General features: G+C 40.6%; 1 protein-coding gene across 3 annotated transcripts in view; it reads right to left on the bottom strand.

Moving 5' to 3' along the window:
* The window catches only part of Cast (calpastatin), a 97,065-nt gene extending 75,676 nt beyond the window's left edge, over positions 1 to 21,389 (bottom strand). The window contains exons 1-3 of one of the 3 annotated variants that reach the window (XM_048331480.1): positions 21,187 to 21,389; positions 12,090 to 12,152; positions 416 to 487 (exon numbers count right to left, since the gene is read on the bottom strand). In XM_048331480.1, coding sequence (XP_048187437.1) covers positions 416 to 487; positions 12,090 to 12,152; positions 21,187 to 21,261 — 210 coding nt within the window. In that variant the 5' untranslated portion in view covers positions 21,262 to 21,389. Of the gene's footprint in view, positions 1 to 415; positions 488 to 12,089; positions 12,153 to 20,561; positions 20,714 to 21,186 lie in introns of those variants that run through there. The other 2 variants (XM_048331479.1, XM_048331482.1) reach the window with 2 other exon arrangements.
* Positions 21,390 to 21,986: the final 597 nt, after the last annotated feature.

Here is a 21,986-nt window from a genome sequence, read left to right as displayed (position 1 = left end):
GAAGGGATTTACAACACAGCTGCGAGGGGATTACATAGCAGAATTATAGAGAGCACTTAGCCCGGAGCCCAGTATGGTTAACGCTCACAAGAGGGATTTGAATTCTTTTCTGCAAAAGTCAGAGGATAGTATCTATCACAGTATGTCTAATATACCTACAGATATGTATCATAACATCTATTAAATACTTAATATTTGCAAGAATTAATCACAATAAACACAATGGTTTTGTTACCTCTTAAATCATTGGAATAATAGTTACATCTTTTTCTCAAGCACAGAAGTGACACTTTGTTAAAAATAACTTTGTAGTGACATTTGAGCACTCTTTTCCTCCCTGCAAGCCCCACCCACGGATGGCAGGCTGAGGGTAAGAAGGGGATTGGATCTCCTCATGTTCAGAGAGTCCACTGACCTTGGCGGCTGGTGTTGCTCTGCTGGCCTGGGCTCTGGTCAGGGGACTGCTCCCCAAGCTCGATGCTTTTTTCTGGAAAACAATAAAAATATTATTTCAGTGGGAGAAGATACCTTAACACAGACAATAGCAAATTTTTGAACGAATGCACATAGCTTCTCAAACAAAAATCAGAATAATATTCTAAGCACATTCAGTGTTAAGTGGTTTCTGTAACTATGCCTGAAGAGTATATAAATAGTGAAATGGGAATCCCAGCTGTTCAATTTTCAGTGATTTAGAAGAATTGTAAAACTCATTGTCTGGCAGTTGTGATTTCCCTGCATGAATTTCTTCTGGAAACTTCATTTGCTGTGTACCGGGTTGGGGGGGGGGGGGCTTTTTTTTTCACAGTTCCATAGAGCATGGGAATGGTGCACCATGATGGAGGGTGATTTAGCAGTGTATACCAAAGATGTAATTCTACTTGTGAAATTTTACCCTGAGGAAAAGACAAGGAAAAAAGCCTTTTTTATTCACACATACTCATTAAATACTAGAACATCAAATGTTGATCACATTATATAATAGCTACGAATATTTGTTTATGATGTGACAGGCATTCATTCTATTGGAATATTAGAATTAAATACTGTAATAGTAAAAACTGTTAGAACACTATTCTGAGTGTCCTGTGTATATTAAGTGCCATATATAATGACAATTAAACCTTCACATTAATTAATACAAACCTTACACTATTGTTATCCCCACTTTATAAACGAGGGACTGCAGTGGAGTGTGTATACAATGTGGTTGGCCCTGGTCATAGCTAGTGGGAGACAAGAGGTCTGCTTCCAACTGTCCCATTATGTATCTATGCTCTCATAAAAGTGGTGGAAGGTCAGTTATGACAGAGTGACAATTCATTCAACTGAAGCATTTATTGTTCATATTTTAAAGAAAGATAAGTCAGAGTTGAAAGTAGATGTTGCATGATCCCTGGAATATATATGGGGTTATTTTCTACTGATGGGGTCAACTGATGTGTAAGAGGGAATCCTTCTTGGGCTCTTTCAAGTTGTCTTATATACCTATATTAATTGAGAAAAAGAAAGTAAATGATGAAGGGAGAGTAAAATACATAGCTTCTGTCTCAAAATGGCCTGCATACCTACATCCCTTACTTTTAAGTATCTATGTTGCAAAGAAGCTGCCAAATGAACTCTGCATAGGAAGAATGCACTGTAAATACTGACAGCATGAGGATGGTTAACACTAGCTGAGAAGTACTCTCTATCTGTGCAGTGAGAAGTGTGTGTGTGCAACTGACTAGAACTTGGCTTATCTCTTAAACATTTAGAAAATATTTAGCCAAACTAAAATTCCTTAATTTTTTAAAGATGTCTCCCATGGAAGTCTGAAGAGAAGTAAATATCATCCAAGCACAAAGATAAATCAGAATTAGCTTGCTGTCCTCACAGCATAATACCTATGTGTTCACCAGCTGACAACTTTTATAGTACTTCATATACTTTTATAGTACTGGGGTGGCATGTCTTTATAAAGGAGAATCTAGGGGGTTAGAGAAATTTTTCAGGACGGACAAGCTAGGCATTGACTGAAGAATAAATACACTCCAAATACAGGACACTACTATCAATCAAGGAAGAAAAGCTCTAGATGAATGAAATAGAAACGAGTTGTTTTGTGTTTTTTTTAAAGCTAGCAATGTGGTATGACTTGGTGAAAGGAGAACATGGCTTAAATAATACCCAGTTTGCAAGGATTTTCATGATCTCAGTGTATTCACAAATAGTTTCTGATAAGCTTAATGTATAAATAGACTCTGAGTAAAAGATGGAACGTCAAACATAAAGACAAGAATAGAGCAACAGGATCATTCAACTCAATTTCCCCTTTAACTTAAGCCTAAAGAGATTAGATCATTTTCCAGCTGCCAGAACACCTGTTCTTAATGCTTGCTGTCGTAAGGAAAGTCATGCATGGGTCCTAGGCTAAGGAGAGGTTCTGCTCAATTTCCAGGCCCTGGCTCCTCTGAGAAGCGTGTAAATGTATTCTACTACATTAGCTGGAGTTTGCATGAAAACTTTTTTAATCCTTGTTATTTTTTTGCCTGTTATGAAACCATTTAGGTTTACCTCCTGTACCATAGATGCCTTTACATGGCTGTTTCTACTACCCTGGCTTCTTTCTGTTCGTCCAATTTTTCAAACCCAATCCTGCCTCAGGATCTTTGCAAGGCTTATTCTTAGAGCACAGTTCATCTATCCACAGTAGGAGAAATCACTCAATACCAACTTATTCCACATGTGTCCTAACCACAAATATGTTCTAGCCACTGAAATGAAAGATTGAGATTAGATGTGAAGACTAATCCTATTTAACTCAAGTAAAATTCTTTTTCTTCATTTCTCTAATTCCATAGGCTACAAAAGCCACCTGGTAGACTTCTCTAATCCTCCTCCTTCTAATATTAATGTACAGAAAGTAAACAGTGAGGCACATCGTGCCCCCGGCCCTGTCTCTCCATTCTCAGGCCTGGCTGTGTCATTCCTTGCTTGGAGTTCAACATGTCGCAGGGACTCCTTCCTAACACCTGAAAGGAACAGCAGTGTCATCATCCACGTCTGTGTGTCTCTGCTCAATCCAAACTCCAAGACACCAAGTCTGGCCCATCTTCGGGGGACATGTGTGGCACCCCCTGGCTCATTAGCAGACTCTGAGTACACAGCCCTGTGCACATGGATGGAGAATCTGTACCACTGGAAGTAGCTCCCCCACCTCCAAAACCAGCTCCGAGATGCCAGCTGAGGGGTCAGCAGACACCTCATGCTTGAGCATAGTTAAAAACAGAGCACATAGATGGCTCCGATCAGTTTTACCTGGGGTACTGGGGAGGCATGGGAGGAATTAATTGCATTAACTTTTGCAGATCTCTTGTGGCTCATAAGAAAGATTTTTCTACTGATTCAGAACTCAATTTATAAAAGCAGTTTTCAAAATAATGAAGTTGTAGGAGGAAATCAAAAAGCTGCCTAAATATTGGTAATAGTATAATGAAGCCTCAGAGTGTCCTGAGACATGATGACAATACAAAGGGAAGAATACCACAGCTCCAGGACAATGGTCCTACCTTTTCATACATGTGGCAACTTCCTAGTCAATCACATGCCAGCTTTGAAATGGTAAGCAAGTTTATGATCTCTCTCTCAGTGCTGAGATTTAACCAAGGCCTTCTGTATGCTAGACAAGTGCTCTAATGCATCATACCACATAACTAAGCCATGTGTTTTTCTTTTGTTTAGTTTACTAGATAGCTCTTGCTACCATTTTGCCCAGGCTGGCCTCAAACTGGTAATCTTCTTGCCTCCGCCTCTCTTGTGGCTGGGATTATAGCTGTATGCTGTAAACCATACCCAGAAACTTTAAATCCTTTTGTCAATGCCATTTCTTTTTTTTTTTTTTTTTTGGCCAGTCCTGGGCTTGGACTAAGGGCCTGAGCACTGTCCCTGGCTTCTTTTTGCTCAAAGCTAGCACTCTGCCACTTGAGCCACAGCGCCCCTTCTGGCCATTTTCTGTATATGCGGTGCAGGGGAATTGAACCCAGGGCCTCATGTATGTGAGGCAAGCACTCTTGCCACTAGGCCATATCCCCAGCCCCTCAATGCCATTTCTGATTGGAATGATGTGCACAACTCTATTCATATCTCAAGAGGGATTTAGGGAATCCCACAGGTTAGAAATCCCTGCTGTGAAGAAAAAGGCCCAGTGTCCTTGAACAGGAAACAATGAAACAGACTGATCACTCAGGGCAACACCAGTGGGTTTTTAATTTATAGGACTATAGAGTAACTGTGACAAACTTCCTATGAGCTTTTATTACTCATATCATCAAAACAAAAATATTTTTCACCATATAGAAAGAAGTGATTTGTATTTTTTTATTAGGACTGGTCCTAGTATTTTTTTTTATTAGGACTGGTTACTATCAGGAATCTTTCAGTCCCACCCAACCCCCCTCTAGGAAAAGGAAGAAGAACTAGAAGTGGAGTCAATAATTGTGCCTACATGCGATACATGTGCTGGAAGGCTGGTATCCTTCCACTCCACAGGGAGAAAAAGTGCTGGGTCCTAGATCCACTCACACCTTGTTTTATGAACCTCCTCTCTATATGTTCATTTGTATATTTTAACACATCCTTTATTATATAATAAATGGGCTAATGAGTGTTTCCCAAAGGTATGCGAACAAATCTTGAGCTAATTATTAAGTCCAAGAAAGAAGTCATAAAAATGTGATGTATTGCTGCTTAATCAGAAATGTTGGTGCCAATCTGGGGCTTTTGTTTGGCACCTGAAATGAGGGCTGGGTAGTGAGGGATGGAACCCTTTACTAGTACCATATGTATTACTTCTGTTTATTCTAAAAAATTATTGAACTGTAGGACACTGAGTGGTGTCTATTGGGAAAGGAAGAATTACGTAGTATGGAAGAAACTTCCAGGAATGTTTGTGATCACAAGTATTTTGTGTATGGTATGAGGATATATTAGGAGAAAAGGTGTGCTTTTTTTTTTGCTAGTCCTGGGGCTTGGACTCAGCCTGAGCACTGCCCCCCACTTCCTTTGCTCAAGGCTAGTGCTCTATCACATAAGCCACAGCACCACTTCTGGCCTTTTCTTTTTATGTGGTGCTGAGGAATCAAACCCAGGGCTTCATGCATGCTAGGCAAGCACTCTACCTCTAAGCTACATTCCCAGCCCTGTTGTTTTTTTTTTTTTAACTATACAAGTAGTAAGATTTTTTTCAACAACAGGCTGATGATATTCTTTGAAGTACTTTATGACTATGTAGTATTCTTTGCTTTATATGAACTTTGTCAATTACATAGATTTATAAATTTAGTACATCTAGCCCATAGCCTAGTATGATGTTGCTCAATAAATGGTAGCTAAAGAGAGCCCAGGAGGTCTGAGTCAATTTGCAAGGTTAATGCGACAAAGCTACACGAATGAATGAATATAAGTCGAAAAGAATTGCAATATTCGTCCAGCTGGATTTAGACACTACAGTTAGACACTACAAACTGGGTCACCAAGTAAATGAGGTGTAACTAGACTTGGCACAGCCCTGCAGCTCTGATTCTTGGCACTTTGCCATGAGCTCAGAAGTCACAATACACATCCTACAGCTAGTATGGACTCCTATGCAAGGACCCATAATCCCTCAGTAGAATGCTTGCTGTATAGCACTTCCAGGTTGGAAAATGATGATGACTGCATCACTGCTTTTAGGAGCACTGTTCCAGATCACTTCTTCAAGAAGTACCCTTCCCCCCAAAGCAGAGCAAGCACAAAATACTGACCAGACTAAAGCCCTGTTGCATGCCAAAGTTCTTGAATAAAGAGGTTTTTGGATTTTCAAAGCCCTCTGTACTAAGCATTCTTTCTTTCAACCAACTGTCCTTCCTTCCATTCTTTCTTTTTCTTTCTTTCTCCCTCCCTTCCTTCCTTCCTCCCTCCCTCCCTCCCTCCCTCCCTCTCTCTCTCTCTCTCTCTTCCTTCCTTCCTTCCTTCCTTTCTTCCTTCCTTCCTTCCTTCCTTCCTTCCTTCCTTCCTTCCTTCCTTCCTTCCTTCCTTCCTTCCTTCCTTCCTTCCTTTCTTTCTTTCTTTCTTTCTTTCTTTCTTTCTTTCTTTCTTTCTGCCATGGAGCTTGAACTCAGGGCCTGGGCTCTGTAGCTGAGCTCTTGCTCAAGGCTAGCTTTCTACCCACTTTGAGCCACAGTGCCACCTCTGGTTTTCTAATGGTTAAATGAAAAAAAAAAAAAAAAGAGTCTCATGTGGCCTTTTCTGTCCTGGCTTTGAACCGTGATCCTCAGATTTCAGCCTCTGAGTAGCTAGTATCACAGGCATGAGCCACTGGCACCTGGCTTGAGTATTCTTTCTTAAATTGGAAAAGATTTATCCAAGTATATTGTTTATTATTTTTACTCTAGGTCTTGTCAATGATACTCCTTTGCTATCTTTGCTCAAAAACTGTGCTATGTGAAATTTCATTAAAGATAAATATACATTCAGCCATCTATATCTGTGAGTTCCATGTTTACAAATTCAATCTGCATTACACAGAAAGTACTTGAAAGAAAACAAACACATACAAACTTGCACCTATTATTTTCAAAAACAATACAACTATTTACATGCATTTACTTTGTGTTAGGTATTATAAGTGATTTAGAGATTATTTAAACCAGAAGATTTAAGTTATATGGAAATGGTATATCACTTTATATAACGACTTGAGTATCCATGAGTTGTTAATATCTGTATGGGTTCCAGCAACCAACTCCTCTCATATACTGAAAGATGACTGTACACACACAAAAAAGGCATAGAGACAGGCACCAGGATGTAAATAGTGGCCACCTTTCTAAACGCTACATTTGTAGAGGAGGGTATTTTAAAGGCATAAAGGTAAATAACCAGGAAAAAGAATCTGCTTATTCTACTAAGAATAAAAACATACTAAATGCATTTTCCTTTGAAACGCTCTTCTACTCATATCTTCCTTCCTTTACTCATAAAAGTACATCGTTTTAAATTTGAAGATTGTAAAATTGACTCTGCAAGACCATACCCATTTTATGCTTTAAATTTCATCCTCTAGGTTCTTGTTTTAAAAAGTTGCTAAGAGGACCCCCCAGCCACTCCTCCCCCACCCCCACTAGTGTGCCAGTGTGTCAGTCAAGTACTTTAAATATCAGTCAAGTACTTTAAATAGACTTGATTGCAGGTTTTGGAAGAGTTCTTTGTTCCACTGTATTTAAAGATATGCATGTTAAATGTCTTCATGCTTCCTTTTCCTGTTGTTCCGTCATTCTATCTTCGGCTTGTAAATCCAGCACCATTTGGTCTTAAAATTCCCCTATATTGGTGAAGGACTTGACAGATCCATAAAGACTGGTACAAACAAATACATTTTCTTAGGTATTTGTCCTATTCCATTCTCAGGAATTTGTATTACAAGTGCAGTGTTGGTGAATGATAGTTCAGTTGCATCACTCTATTAAAATTGCTGCAGATATCATCAGACCCCTTTAATACACAGCAGTCACCCCTCCCCCAAAAGGAAAGATCTACTGACAATAGCAAAAGAGAAAGTTCTGAAATTTAATTCATATAATATATCGGTGGTTCTCACTTAACTCTAAATATTTTTTTCTTCTTGATAATGTAATATGGAAATCAGATCTGGGCAGCGCCATCACTGGCCACATGGCAACTTGTACTAGCTGGCATCTTGTCTTGATGGGTATGCCTGAATTCCTAGAGGAAGGGACCCCTAGAGGCAGGAGTGAGCACTTGGCCCATAGGTTATTGAACCTGTCAGTCAAGTGCCTGGGCCTGGGAGCTTCCTGTGACCCAGCCCCCTGACCTGACTCTATTTAGGTTCCGGCCCACTCAGACGCCATTACGCCATGCCACATGCCTCCATGTTTGCCTCCTGTGTCCTGTCTTATGGCTTGTCTCCAGTCACCATGGCGTCATTCTATCTTTCCTCTCTGGCCTGTTTCCTGATTGTGTTAAAGGTATTTGGGGCTGCAGGCTTTGTAACAACTGGCTGCCTGCAGACTGATAATGCTCTAATAAAACCTCCAAGATTCGACCCTTCAATATTTGGCTTCTCAGATAATTTACACATATATAACACTATATCCCCTAAAGTTATCCTCTGGGTGCCTTTGCAAGTGAAATGCAGAAAAGTAATTGAGAAAGAAAAGAAACTCCCAAGGATCCCAGAAATATAGAAAGCAAATTCTCAATTATTTATTTTCAAAAGCCTTCTCAGAACATTTTCATATTCTTGGTGATTATCAGTTAATCTTTTGTGGGGCATACTAACTTGAAAATGTATTACCACACCTTCAAAAGTATTTATTTGTTTTGGTATAATTTTTTTTTTTTTTTTTGCCAGTCCTTGGGCTTAGAGTCAGGCCTGAGCACTGTCCCTGGCTTCTTTGTGCTCAAGGCTAGCACTCTACCACGTGAGCCACAGTGCCACTTCCGGCTTTATCTATATATGTGTGGTGCTGAGGAATCAAACCCAGGGCTTCATGTATGCGAGGCAAGCACTCTTGCCACTAGGCCATATTCCCAGCCTGGATTTATTTGTGTTTTGAAATACCATGTTAATATGTTGCCTAGTCTGGCCTTTAATTGGGATCATCCAATCTCAGCCTCCTGAGTAACTAGGATTGTAGACAAGCCAAACCACATCTGGCTAAAACTTTCTTTTTTATTATTAAATATTTTTATTGTTATTGCCAAGGTATTATATAGAAGGGTTACAATTCCATAAGTCAGGTAATAGGTACAATTGTTCTTGGACAATGTCACCCACCCTTCTCTGTGCCGGAGTTCCCCCTCTGATCCTGCTCACAAGTTGCACAGTCCATGTTTTAAAATAGTGTATATTGAATACATAACTGCCTTTGTTCACCCTTTCTCCCTCCATTTCTTTTTGATACTCCCTAAAAAAAAAATAACAACAAGCAAAACAAAATGGTGTTTCTATTTCCTGAAATTCATTTTGATAAATAGTATTTTACATGTTCAGAGGTATTAGCCTTTGGGTTCCTCCCCTAAGAGTATCCTCTATTAGTTAGTTCCATGTGAGTGCCTAGAGCTCTGTATGTTACTATGTCCAGTTGTACTTTAGATTTAGCTTCTATGTATGAGAATAAACATGGATAGTTTGTCTCCCTGAGCTTAGCTTACCTCACTTAACATGACTTGTTCTAGGTTCATCCATTTCCCTGCAAATGACATCATATTATTTTTTTGTAATGGACAAGTAAAATCCCATTGTGCATATGTATTACATTTGATCCACTCGTCTACTGTAGGGCATCTGGGCTGTTTCAATAACTTGGCTGTTGTCAACAGTACAGCAATGCACACGGATGTGCAAGTGTCTTTACCATATCCAGAGTTGTTATGTTTGAGGTAGATGACCAAGAGTGGCATGGCTGGATCACAGGGAAGTTCTACAATTAATTTTTTTTTTGAGGAACCTCCAAACTGCTATCCCCAGTGCTTGTCCTACTTTACATTCCCAGCAACAGTGCAATAGGGTTCCTTTCCCCGACGTCCCTGCCAGTATTTGGTGTTCAAATTCTCGATGTTGGCCAGTCTAACTGGGGTAAGATGGAATTTCAATGTTCTTTTTTTTTTTTTTTTGGCCAGTCCTGGGGCTTGGACTCAGGGCCTGAGCACTGTCCCTGGCTTCTTCTTGCTCAAGGCTAGCACTCTGCCACTTGAGCCACAGCGCCACTTCTGGCCGTTTTCTGTATATGTGGTGCTGGGGAATCGAACCCAGGGCCTCATGTATACGAGGCAAGCACTCTTGCCACTAGGCCATATCCCCAGCCCCTCAATGTTATTTTGATTTACATTTCCTTTATGGGCAGGGATATTGATGGTTCAACCTTATTTAATCCTATTTCTTATTCAGCAGAGTACTGGGAAAAGAAGTTAGAAGAGTCAGAAAATCTATCTCCAGCAATTATGAGAAGAAAAGTTGGAACTGATCATAGATGATGAGTAGGACAAACAACAAATCCATATTACACATGGTTTTATAATCTTGAACATACAGACTAAAATAATGTCTATTGTAGATCAGTTTCCTTTAACTGTCTCTCATCAGTGCTTAGTCATACCTTGCATAAGTAATTAGAAACTCTGGGAACAGAACATCTTGGAAATATATCTTAGCAATCAAAAGCCTGTTCTTTTAACTTCCTTGGAAGAAAGATATGGGAAGAACTTGGTGAGAGACCAAAACTCTGTGACACTCTTCTAGTTTTGAGTACTGCTTGATTTATGAATCATTCTTTGTTCAAATAAATGATAGACGTTGTTTCATCAAAAGCAATAATTCATACTATGGGAACAAGATAAGACTCTCTTCTGTTTTCATTGCTGCTGGTTAAAACAAGCAGGGGAAATAGAAAAAAACACAAACAAAAACAAACAAGCAAACAAAAAACTCTGATATTCCCAGGCTCCTGCATAAGGGCAAGAATTCCCAGTGATGTTGTAAAACAACCTTACAACTGTTTGAATTATTTATTGACAAATAAAAAGCCCCTTCTTCCTTTTGAGGTATCTATTCAGCCTTCCTGTTTCAAAATCAAAGTACAGTCCACATCTGTAAACACAGAAACCTTGAGCTCTTCCCTGATGGCATTTAAAATAGGGCTTCTTCACTGTGTCCCAATTCTTTTATCAATATAGAGGCGAGAGGCTTTGTGATCAGAATATATAGTCAATATCATAAGTGTAGTAGTGGCAGTTATAAGTAAGTTTTAGATTTAATGATTTTTAAAGGAACAGTAGGAGATCTTACTTTTCACTTTTTTTGATGTACCTTGCATAGGTTCAATTGTTTCTCCCTATGGTAAGAAATGATAGAGGTTGGCACAGTGTCTCAAGCCCAGAATCCTAACAAGTTAGGAGGTGGAGACTGAGGAAACCACTTTTTGATATCAGCCCAGGTGGGGGAAAAAGTTGTTAAGACTCCATCTTAACCAATGGCTGAGTGCAGTGTTGCAGGACTACCTGTCATCGCAAGCTATCACAAGGACTGTGTAGTGACGGGTACCTGTCTTTCCAATAATGTAGAGAAGCACAAACAGCAGAATTACTGTGGGGACCAACACTGGCATAAAGCAAGATTCTATCTCAAAAATGACCAACGCAAAAAGAGACTGATAGGGTGGCTAACGTGGTAGAGCACCTGCTTAGCAAGCAGGAGGCCCTGTGCACAAACCCCAATACTGCCAAAATAAAAACAATAAAGAAACATTCATAAACCAGTGAGTGGAATCCACTAAACGGCAACAAAGGGAGGCAAATCCAGTCAGGTTTGAAGGACAGAACTTTCACACGACCCTTCAAAAGCGAAGTAGGTCAGTGTTGACCTGCACATAAATGACAGTGCGTCATTTGATAAAAGGAGGAATTCATAGGTGTACAGAAACTGATCAGAAAGTGGGGAGATGTGATTTTACTAGTATTTCCACAGATATGATACAAATAAGAATGGTTCTGTTTCCTTTTGTTTCTAAACCTGAATGACTGGTTAAACTAGGCCATCACTGTCCTTTCATGGTACGCTCCCATGAAAATATTTCCTTTCACACCAAGCTTTTGATTTCCCTTCTTTATCTGCCATGTCCACCAGCCAAACAATTAAAAGTCACCAATTCATCTAAGGGAAATGCCTTAAAAGCTAGGTTCTCCATTGCAATATGGATTATATAAAAATTTTAAAATTAAGGAAAGGGGTAGGGTTGGGAGGGATGGAGGAGAATCATAAAAGGGGTGACATTGATCAAGACGGACTGTATTCATATAATACTTTGTTGAATGGCATCTCCTTTGTACAACTACTTAAAGATAATAAAATTTAAAATGAGTGGTTCTAGTTCTAAACTGTAGCTATCTATAAGGGTTTCTTTTTAAGAATCACTTAAAATTATTTTCACGATTTCCACTTACATTGTCAGTATTCCCCAGACTCCAAACTACATCATTATTTAATATTTCAAGACAAAAGTCAGAACTTAAAGACAAGAGCAAATGATCCCCAATATTGTGGAAATTACCTCATCGAATCCTTTCTTTTCTCCTTGTTTGGAAGATGATCCACTGCTTTGTTCACTGACATGCTGTAAAAGTGTAAAACAAAAAAGATAATGTTTACTAAAGGAAGGTTATACGAGATAATAGTGCCTCTAATCCAGAAAGACTAAAGGCACACATTTTACAAACTAGCTCCCCTTTAATTTTCCATTTCAGAACACTAGCAATTCTACATTGATGGGAGGTTTCAGAAATCAAGGTGGTGATACAGGCACTCATTTGAGATCCTGAAAGTCAGACAGTAGTTAACCAGATGCAAGGTTGATGCTAGCGCCTCACTGTGGCTTCTTGTCTCCTACAAAATGCTTCATGGATTTTTGAAACCCAAATTATTAGGATGGGAGACATGTGGTTCATCATGGAGATGAGATCTCATGAACAGAATTATTATTATTTTACAAGTATCCTTGTATTTTTATATGGAACACAGAAGCTTTGAGAAGCATATTACTCTTGTTTTGTGATAAAAAAAATAAACTACAAAATTTATTCATGTTTTAAAAGGTGAGACAAAAAAATTATTTCATTTCTTGTACATTGTGAGATGTGCAAGATGATGAGAAAAGAGACCAAATATAAACAAGTAAAAGCTCATTATTGAATTTAATCCTAATCATTCACAGTGAAAGAAAATCATGAAGTACTGCTGTATTCCCTAAAGCAGAACACAGCATGCATATGCAGAAAAACATATAAAATTAATAGGAGAAATAATAATAGTGATAGCGATAATTTATATGATTCTACATGTTTTACAAGGCATTTTCACATAAATTCTTATTTGATACCCCAAAAAGTAGATCCTGTGGTTTTATAAATAAGAAAACTAATAGTAGCATTTGGGGTTTTTCAGAGATACACATATCTAGTAAATGGGAAAAGGTTACAAAAGAAGTTCGTTAATTCAGTTGTTTACCACATTAAATGGAAGTAGATATTACCTTTAATCATATCAACAAGTAGGAGGGAAGGAGGGAAGGAAGGGAGGGAGGGAAGGAAAGAAAGGAGGGAAGGAAAGGAGGGAAGGAAAGAAGGGAAGGAGGGAGGGAGGAAAGGAAGGAAAGGTAAGATACAACACAAAGTTCCTTAAGAGTTTTTTGTATAAACAACTAACAATCTTCATGATAATAAAATTCTTCCCCAGAAAAACACTCTTGTAGATTAGTTGATGGATTCAACTAAAATCAAAGAGTTTCAATGCTTGATGACTAGAACTCTCTATAGACTGTCTTTTACCTACATGCTCTAGTCAAAGTTTTGTTGGTTATTTTCTGTTTTCATTGCCTCATTTACTTACCAAGAGATGTTACTATTTCATACTACAAATAAGAAAACTTGAAAGGTCAGCTTGGCCATATCCAGAGCCAAACCCCATTCTGTCTATGCAGCCCCAGTCTGCTTCCTGCTCATGTGGTAAATGTCCTTCAGAGCTAACTGCTTCCGACAAAGTACACATATAATAGTTTTCCCTTAAAAAACACATGGATTTAGATGACTGATTTAAACAATTAGTGTGTATGTGTGTGTGTGTGTGTGTGGTGATTCAAAGGGATTCCACTCAACATTTAACACCATTATCTAGCTGCTCCTATTGAAATGCTCAAAACCTCCCAATTTTTCTAGATACAAAAAAAACAAACCAGCTTGGAAGAGTTATATGCAGTACATATCTTTTATTTTGAAAATGTAAGCATTGCTGTTTGGTGATTCAAAACAATTATCTGTTCTCAAGAAATGGAAAACAGTGTTACAATATAGAAAAATATGAAATAAACAATAATCATTTATAGTCATATTCCAACATACTTTAGAATGCTAAGGATTAAATGTTTTCAACTTCCTTTTAAAACCAGCTTTATTATAAAAAATCTCGAGCATACAGAAAAGTTGAAAAGCCTCTAACTTGAATGCCCATAATTAGTTCCATCACTTATTAATACTTTTGTTCTATTTTTTCATTTATACAAACACACACATGTATACACACCCACACACATGCACACACACACATATCTCTATGTACTTGAACATAAATTGTGCACCTTCTGAAACTTTAACACTGTTTCCAACACCAAACATTTCCTTAAACTGACACCTTTCCCCACATTAACTCAATGCCATAATTCCCTAATAGCATCAATCTCTTGCAAACAGCAATTGTAACTAACCGTTGGCCCGATCATTTCTTGGGGATTTATTCAATGCTCAGGAGTCTCTTAGTAACGTAAAATCAGTTAAATCTTTTCACTGAAAGAGTCTAAGTGTTCAATTTCTAAATTCATGGGACAGTGGAACCCCGTTCATATAATTAAGCTGATGGAGTGAAATCTTTTGGAATGATATATGGCATATTTGATCCATCACAAGTACTGAATCTTTCTAGGGCAGAAGAGAAAAAAAAATGCTTAGCACTATTATGTCTAGTTGTGGTGAGAGGCAGGGAGCAGGAAGGCAAAAAATAGATTCGCTTAGAAGAAAATCACATCATATAAATGACAAATTCTACTTGAGTGACTAGAAACAAATCCCGGTGCTAGGCACTTCCCTTTGTGGTCTCCTTTGCTTCATATAGCACCTCATCTCTGGGGACTACTCACTGTCATTCTATGAGACCTTTCAGTTGATTTTCTACTTAGCTACAACAGTGAGGACTATAGTCTGATCAAAGTTTAGACTATTCTGGATTTGGCCACCAGCTAGTTAGGATCTTGTGAACCACATCAAGAAAATCATTAGATCATGCCTTCCTAGCAAGCAAGATGTCCTGAGTTCAAACCCCAGTACCATGAAAATCGGTCAGGCAGGCACAGGTATAATCCTAGCTACTCAGGAGGCTGAGATCTGAGGATCTTCATGGTTTGAAGCCAGCCCAGACAGAAAAATCCATAGAGACTCTTCTCTTCAGTTAACCACCAAACAAAGAAACAGGAGAAGTGGAGCTGTGGCTTGACCGATAGAGAGCTAGCCTAGAGTGAAAAAGCTAAACGACAACACCTACGCTCCGAGTTCAAGCCCTAGAGCCAGAATAAATATAAAAATAAAAAGATGAGAAAAGGAAAGAAAACCTTTTCAGTCTACTGCTCTAGATTAAAAACAAAATTAACAAAAACATCCTCTTATTCTAAAACTAATATGCTTATGAAATTAACCAAACATCCAATGCTTAGAGGAATGTGTCCTGTGTCTTAGTTGGAAAGGAGGTCAGCAAGAGCAGGACAGGATGACAGACTTAACTCATAAAGAACTTTATGGGGAGAATAAATCCACAGACCACGGGAAACCTGATGGGTAAAGGTCCTAAGTATTTCAGGAGTTCACAGTCAGAGGAAATACCAGGGAGAGTACTTTCTTGTCTTCCACTAGGAAGGAATATTTTCAAAACTGTTCTCATTCCTGACATTATATCTCTCCTCAGTCTATACACAGATACATACTCAGGCAAGGGTCCATATCACACACACAATAGCAAAAAATCAAAACAAAAAAAACCAAAACACTCCACCCCTATCAAAGACAAAGAAAGCTCCCCTAAAATAAGTCTAGCTGCAAAAAGAATACCAAACTTTGTGGGCTTCTGAAGTTGAAAAAACAAAACTACTTATGAAATTTATTTTAGGAGGAGACAGAAACATCTAAAATAAAGTTGTGGTGGTGGTATCCACCTGAGAAGATGTTGAAAAAATGCTGATCACAAACTTTAGTGGGTAAACTACATGTTTTCTAAATCACAGCTGAATAAAGTTATTTAAAAAATCAGTAAAAGTTACCAGAAAACTTGGAAATGGCCCTATTTGAACTTGGAGATTGGCCAGAGATCAATATGTACATATCTAGAGATAGCAGTGGCAATATCATAAGAGGCAGATATAAACACACACACACACACACACACACACACACGCACGCACACACACACACACACACACACACACACACACACACAGCTCCAGACTTCCCCAGTGCACATAGCTGCTGCTCTAAATACTGGAAAAGACTTGTTGGGGGAGTGGGAACACTGAGAATGATTAGCATCTTGTAGAGCATGTCCTAAGCATGAAGGAGATTGGGAAACACTGGTGCAGAAAGCTGGGGATTAGATTTTGTTGGAATACCCTGAGGCCCGGGCATGTATATATTGGTGAGGAACTTGGGACACGTAATTTTCCCCTACTCTTTGCTCTGGGGTAACTTTGCTCACGGTAACTCCTGCAAGCCAAGCCAGATGTTCTAGCATCTGTAATGTTGTTCTATCCCTCCAGCCTAGAACTGACAGCCGCTTCCAGTGAATTCCATCTATGAGCTGCCTTATCCTGCCCTGTTTTCCCAGCCTTTTCTGTAACCTGGGCAACCAACTTCCTGCTTTTGTCTTAAATACTCAGAATCCTTTCTGTCTCTTTGCTGCCACAAACTCTGCCTATCCCACAACTGTGTATTATATTAATCTTACATCTCCATATAACACCAAAAGATACCATATTACATAGAAAATTCATTTTCCCAATAATCTAAAGCAAGTCATGGGAACAATGGCTAAAAATGTCAATTTCTGTGCTTTAAAACTCTTTGGAAGACAGAAGGAATTGACTATAGCGATTTGACAGATCAATTAAAATTGGTACAATGTTCATGATTATTGATGCCAGTTGACTTATATATGGAGAGCTCATTATATTCTTTTTCTACTTCCATGCATATGTAAAAATTTTTCCACAAAAAAGTTTAGGATTCCCTGATGTTGAGTATTTTATCTTCCCTGAGCCACTCAAAGGCAAAATTTTAGCTACTCTAATTTTAAATACTAAAACATTTCAATCTCATGGAAAAGGCTAATGTGAGGGGAAAGGTTTATTTATTATATTTGGTATAGTTTGTTTTCTCTATGGTTCATTAAATTGTTCTGGTTGTTATAAAGCTTTCTGGGGGTAAGTTCTCATAAAAAAGAACATTTCATTATTTCAAGAATAAGATTTCCATCTTAAAAGTATTCAAAGGGAACAACGTATGGATGGTGTGCTTAGAGATATCTGCTAATTACCTACCAATCCACCTTGGAATTTCAAGTGACACCCTCTGTTTCCACCCCTGTTGTGTGGCATCATCCTTTAAAAAGTACTTGTATAACATAATTAACTTTTTATCTTCAGATGCTCTTCTGAGTGTTAGAACACTTGCAATACAATTAAAAGCAGCCTATTCACAGATTGCAAGCCAAAAGGGGAAATACGTATTTGACCTTGGCCTTCCCACCCACCCTAATATCTAGGCCCTTTCTACAGACACCATAATTTTGCTTTCTTAATTCTAAAATTCATTGCAACCAAGTGGTCATTCTGCATGGAGAGCTTGCAACACACTTCCAGGCTGGATATAATCATGGAGCCTCCCAAATGACTGGGCTTTTTGTCCATGCTGTCACTGGTGCCCTGAGTCTAATTAGGGTAAGAAGCACCTTTCATTAGAATGGGATAATAGAATCAACTTCTGACTCAGAGATCTGATCACTAGTCTAAGCCAAATTTACTCTGCTTAATCACTATCAGGTTTAACAGATGTTCTTCAAATGTTGTTTTTCCATAGTTTGTGCTTTGAATCTAATCACAAAATTCTTCAGAAAGCATTGTTTTAGCATGAAAACATATGATGCAATTTTTCACTGACTAACTTTACAGGTGGCATGGTCTTAAATGAACACATCCTTATCTTCTTTTTAAATTCTCTTTTTTTCTGTCTAAACTTGGAAAGCTATGAAACAGAATTTTTAAAAGTTATCCTATTCACAAACTCTTAAGGTGTTTAAAAGATGCAATTAAACTTGTTTTTTGCCAGTAATGGGGCTTGAACTCAGGCCTAGGCACTGTCCCTGACCTCCCTTTACTCAAGGCTAGCACTCTACCACTTGAGCCACAGTGCCACTTCCAGACTTTTCTGAGTAGTTAATTGGAAATAAGAATTTCACAGACTTTCTTGCCCCAGCTGGCTTCAAATTGTGGTTCTCAGCTCTCAGTCCCCTGAGTAGCTACAGTTATAGGTGTGAGCCACTGGCACCCAGCTTAAAGATACTTTAGTTGTAAGATTTACCACGTCTTCTAAGACGCACATGTGCATATACAATCATCCCTTGGTATCTGTGGAGATTGATCCTGGGATCCTCTAGGATACCAAAGTCTGCAGGCATGCAGGTCCCTTACATCAATGGCATGTTAATTGCATGTAGTCTTTGTACATCCTCCCTAGTTCTTTAAATCATCTTTCCATTTCTTATGATACCTACTAATGTAAAGGTCAGGCAACTAGTTGTTATATTATATTGACAGGGAAATAGATTAAAAAGTTTGTACATGTTCAGTATAGTGTATGTGTGTGTGCATGCACACGTGTGTGTGTGTGTGTGTGCCAGTATTGGAGCTTGAGCTGAGAATCTCTCTTGCTGTCTTTTTCACTTATGGCTAATGCTCTACCACTTTGATATGTTACTGGTGAATATGTCAACATGGAGGGCTAACCATACGTGTGTGTATGTATATATCTACACACACACAACAAACACAAATTTACAATACCTCTGTCCATATATATGTACTGTATAGTTCACATGTATGTATATATAATATATATGCAACATATATAATATATATACATTCATCTATATGTATATAATAAATTGGATCTATAAATATTTGAAGGACTTCCAGGCAGGCTATGTGGAATCTCTGAAGAGCTTGAAGCTATGTAGATAACTGTTTGTATCTGTATGTGCCCACCATGATAGTTTCACTCTCTAATATATATATATATATGTATATACATACATACACACTAGCTACTGGTAGCTACTGAACACCCTGAAATGTGAACCAAACTGAGATGTGCGTTAAGTATAAACAACACAGAGGGTTTTGAAGAATCAAATGAAAAAAGTATGCATAAGCCATTTGGGAGGTTAACACATTGATTGCATGCTAAGTAGGTTAACTATCATATTATTTGCATTAATCTGTTTCTTTTTTCATGTAGTTACTAGAAAATACTAAATTCTATATGTGGCTCACTCCTTCTGTTGGGTAGCACTCACTTGAGAAAAGTTAAAGCTTGTTAAGAGACATATGACTAATTTTAAGAGATTTGTAGCAGCAAAAAGTTTGCTTTTATAATAATTGAAAATTTGAACTCTAAGAGAAGCTTTGGGGGAAAATGTTAAGCTATCTATAACATTGTCATAATAGTGAGAAAGTAGAGATTTAAACTATTTTGCACAACCTAGTCTTAGCACATTTTCCTTGATATTCATGAGTTTAATGTAGACTCAAGCCCTACGGTCTATATTTGCAAATAATTTAAGTGCTAATACAATGAATGACTGGCTCAAAAGTAGATGCTCAATCAGTGGTCATTGCCAGATAAGTAAAAATTTTCTCATTCCAATACAAGGTTTCTAGCTCAAAAGAGTGTCTGACTAGTACACTGTTGCTTCTCCCAATACCACAAGCTAAACTAGTTGTTTTTTTATTTTCACCATATATAAATACTAAATTTGCACCATATACCTATATGGGGGATAGAGAAAAGGAGAGGGGAAGGAAGGAGAGAGAAGGACACAATATATAGATACTTCTGTGCTTTTCTTTCCTTTTCTTTCTTTTTTTTTTTGGAAAGCAAGCTAATGTTAAATCATGCTTCCTGGTTTCAAAACAAGTGCCAGCTTGACTGAACATCACAAAAACGAACTGGTAGGCCTGACCATTCAGCACACGTAGCAAATGGAACATGTTAACCTCCCAGCCAAAGGAATAAAGTGCAAAGCAGCAATCTCTCTCTCTCTCTCTCTCTCTCTCTCTCTCCTCCTCCTCCTCTCTCCCCCTCTCTCCCTCTCTCCCTCTCTCTCTCTCTCTCTCTCTCTCTCTCTCTCTCTCTCTCTCTCTCTCTCTCTCTCTCTCTCTCTCTTCTCCCCACCCCTCTCCTCTCAACAAAGGCTTTGATCTCAGTTACTTCTATTTCTTGGTATCTTCTAGACCTCATCCTTTCTCCTCCTTTGTGTATGAGATGGAACTTTAAAATTGCGCTTAGGGGTGGAAAGCAAACTTTAGATCTGGGCTTTAGGGCTCGCGTCTCAGTTCAATCACCACTCCCTTCTCGGGGGGCGGAATTCCTCTAGCAACCCTTGCAGGTCCATTCAGCTTGCCAGGTGAGTCTGGGCTCCCTACCGGTCCCTGACTGACTCCTACCCCAGGCTCGAGCTCGCGCTCGCCTACCACGGGACGGTGAGCCTCCCGCCGGGCCGAGCCGAACCTGACTGTCTGGGAGGAGATCGCACCCCGTCCCCGTCCCCACCCCTTCCCTGCCAAACCTCCCTGCCAAAACTTCCTCGCACGCGCCAAGCAGCAAAGCAAACACCCGCCCTTCCCAGTCCCGCCCCAGGCCTCGCAGCCTCTGTTTACCGTCTTGTACCACCAACTTGCGAATGCCATGACGACCACCGGCTTGCTCGGAGCCGCGAGGGGGAGGACCCAGCGCGGGGTGCGGTGCTGCGACGTCGGGCTCACGCTCTCAGCTGCCCGGCCCCGAGCCCAGGGAGCCCCATAGCGGCCGGGTGGGCGTGGCCAGAGGGAGGAGCCTCGGGAACGCCCCCTCCACCTCAGGCCCCGCCCCTTCGGCCTAGGCCCCGCCCCTCCCTTTGGTCCGCGTCTAATTAGGGAAGGTCGTCCCAGCAGCCACGCCCTGCAGCCCCGACTTCTCCCTCAGGACGGGACCCCGAGGTGAAATGCGCCCCCTCATCCGGGGGTGGGGGATCCCGGATGATCTTTACTCTCCCTTCAAGCCTGGGAGCTCGTGACGTCTCTTGTCAGCCAACTTTTCCCCCAGCGCCCCTCCAGTCCAGCCGGCGGCCTCAGAATCCCCGGCCGCCCTCGGCCGCCTGCGGGGTTGTGGGCGCTGAACCCCGACCCTTCACCGGCCTGCGAGGGAGTCAGGGGGGGGGGTCGGCAGGGCAGGCCCGGCGCCGCCCCGGGGAAGGCAGCCCGCCTGTCCGGGAGAGGGGTCCCTCCGGAACGGAGCGCCACTCACCTCCTGGGCGTGGCGGGCGGCCGCGGCGCGCCGGGGCCGCGGGGAGGCGGCGGGCTTCGGGCCGGGCTGGGACATGGCGGGGCCGCTACGCGCGCAGCCTGCGGGAAGGCGAGCGGAGGCTGAGGAGGGAGGTCCGGGCGGGGAGCTCGGGGAGGGCGGGGCAGGAGGGAGCCGAGGGGCCGAGGAGCGCGGGGGTGAGGCAGCTTTTCCGAGCCTGCCCGCCCCGCTGCTCCCCCTGCCCCGCTGGGTCCTCCCCTTCCTGGCCTTCCCCCGGCTGCAGATACTTAACACCCTCCGCTCCGATCGTCCGTCCCCCGGAGACCTTTCCGGGAGCCCAGGACTAGGCTTGGTGGGTCAGGAAGCCGGGGACCCGGAGGTGACAGAGTTCCTTCGGGTACGAGGCTGCCCGGACGCACTTTGCAGTCCTGCGGAGCGAGCTGGGCTTGGGCGTGGCCGGCTAAACTTCTACCCACCCCTCCCCCAGCCCCAAGAATCTGCAGAATGAGACACCTTTTCTGCAGCCTGTGCAAGTTTAGCTGAGAGTTTACACGCATCTGGCCCCAGCCCGGGCTCTCTAGATAAGGAAACAACATTAAAAAAAAAAAAAAGCCTGTGCTTGTGTGCCTGTGTATGTTTTATAATGCTTTGACTCTGTTGTTTTGGCAGTTTGAAAGTTTAGTAATGCTTTTCAGTTCCAATCCAATCTGGAGAATTGTCCCGGTCCCAGATTTTAGCCCTTGGATCTTTTGAAATATTAGTGAATTTGGTTTGTCATGTTGGATTGCCTTTATCTTAGGTTC

The sequence above is a fragment of the Perognathus longimembris genome, chromosome 22, assembly GCF_023159225.1.
Source record: "Perognathus longimembris pacificus isolate PPM17 chromosome 22, ASM2315922v1, whole genome shotgun sequence".
Taxonomy (NCBI): domain Eukaryota; kingdom Metazoa; phylum Chordata; class Mammalia; order Rodentia; family Heteromyidae; genus Perognathus; species Perognathus longimembris.
Note: the sequence above shows the minus strand (reverse complement) of the source record. Positions and strands in the feature narration are given on the sequence as shown.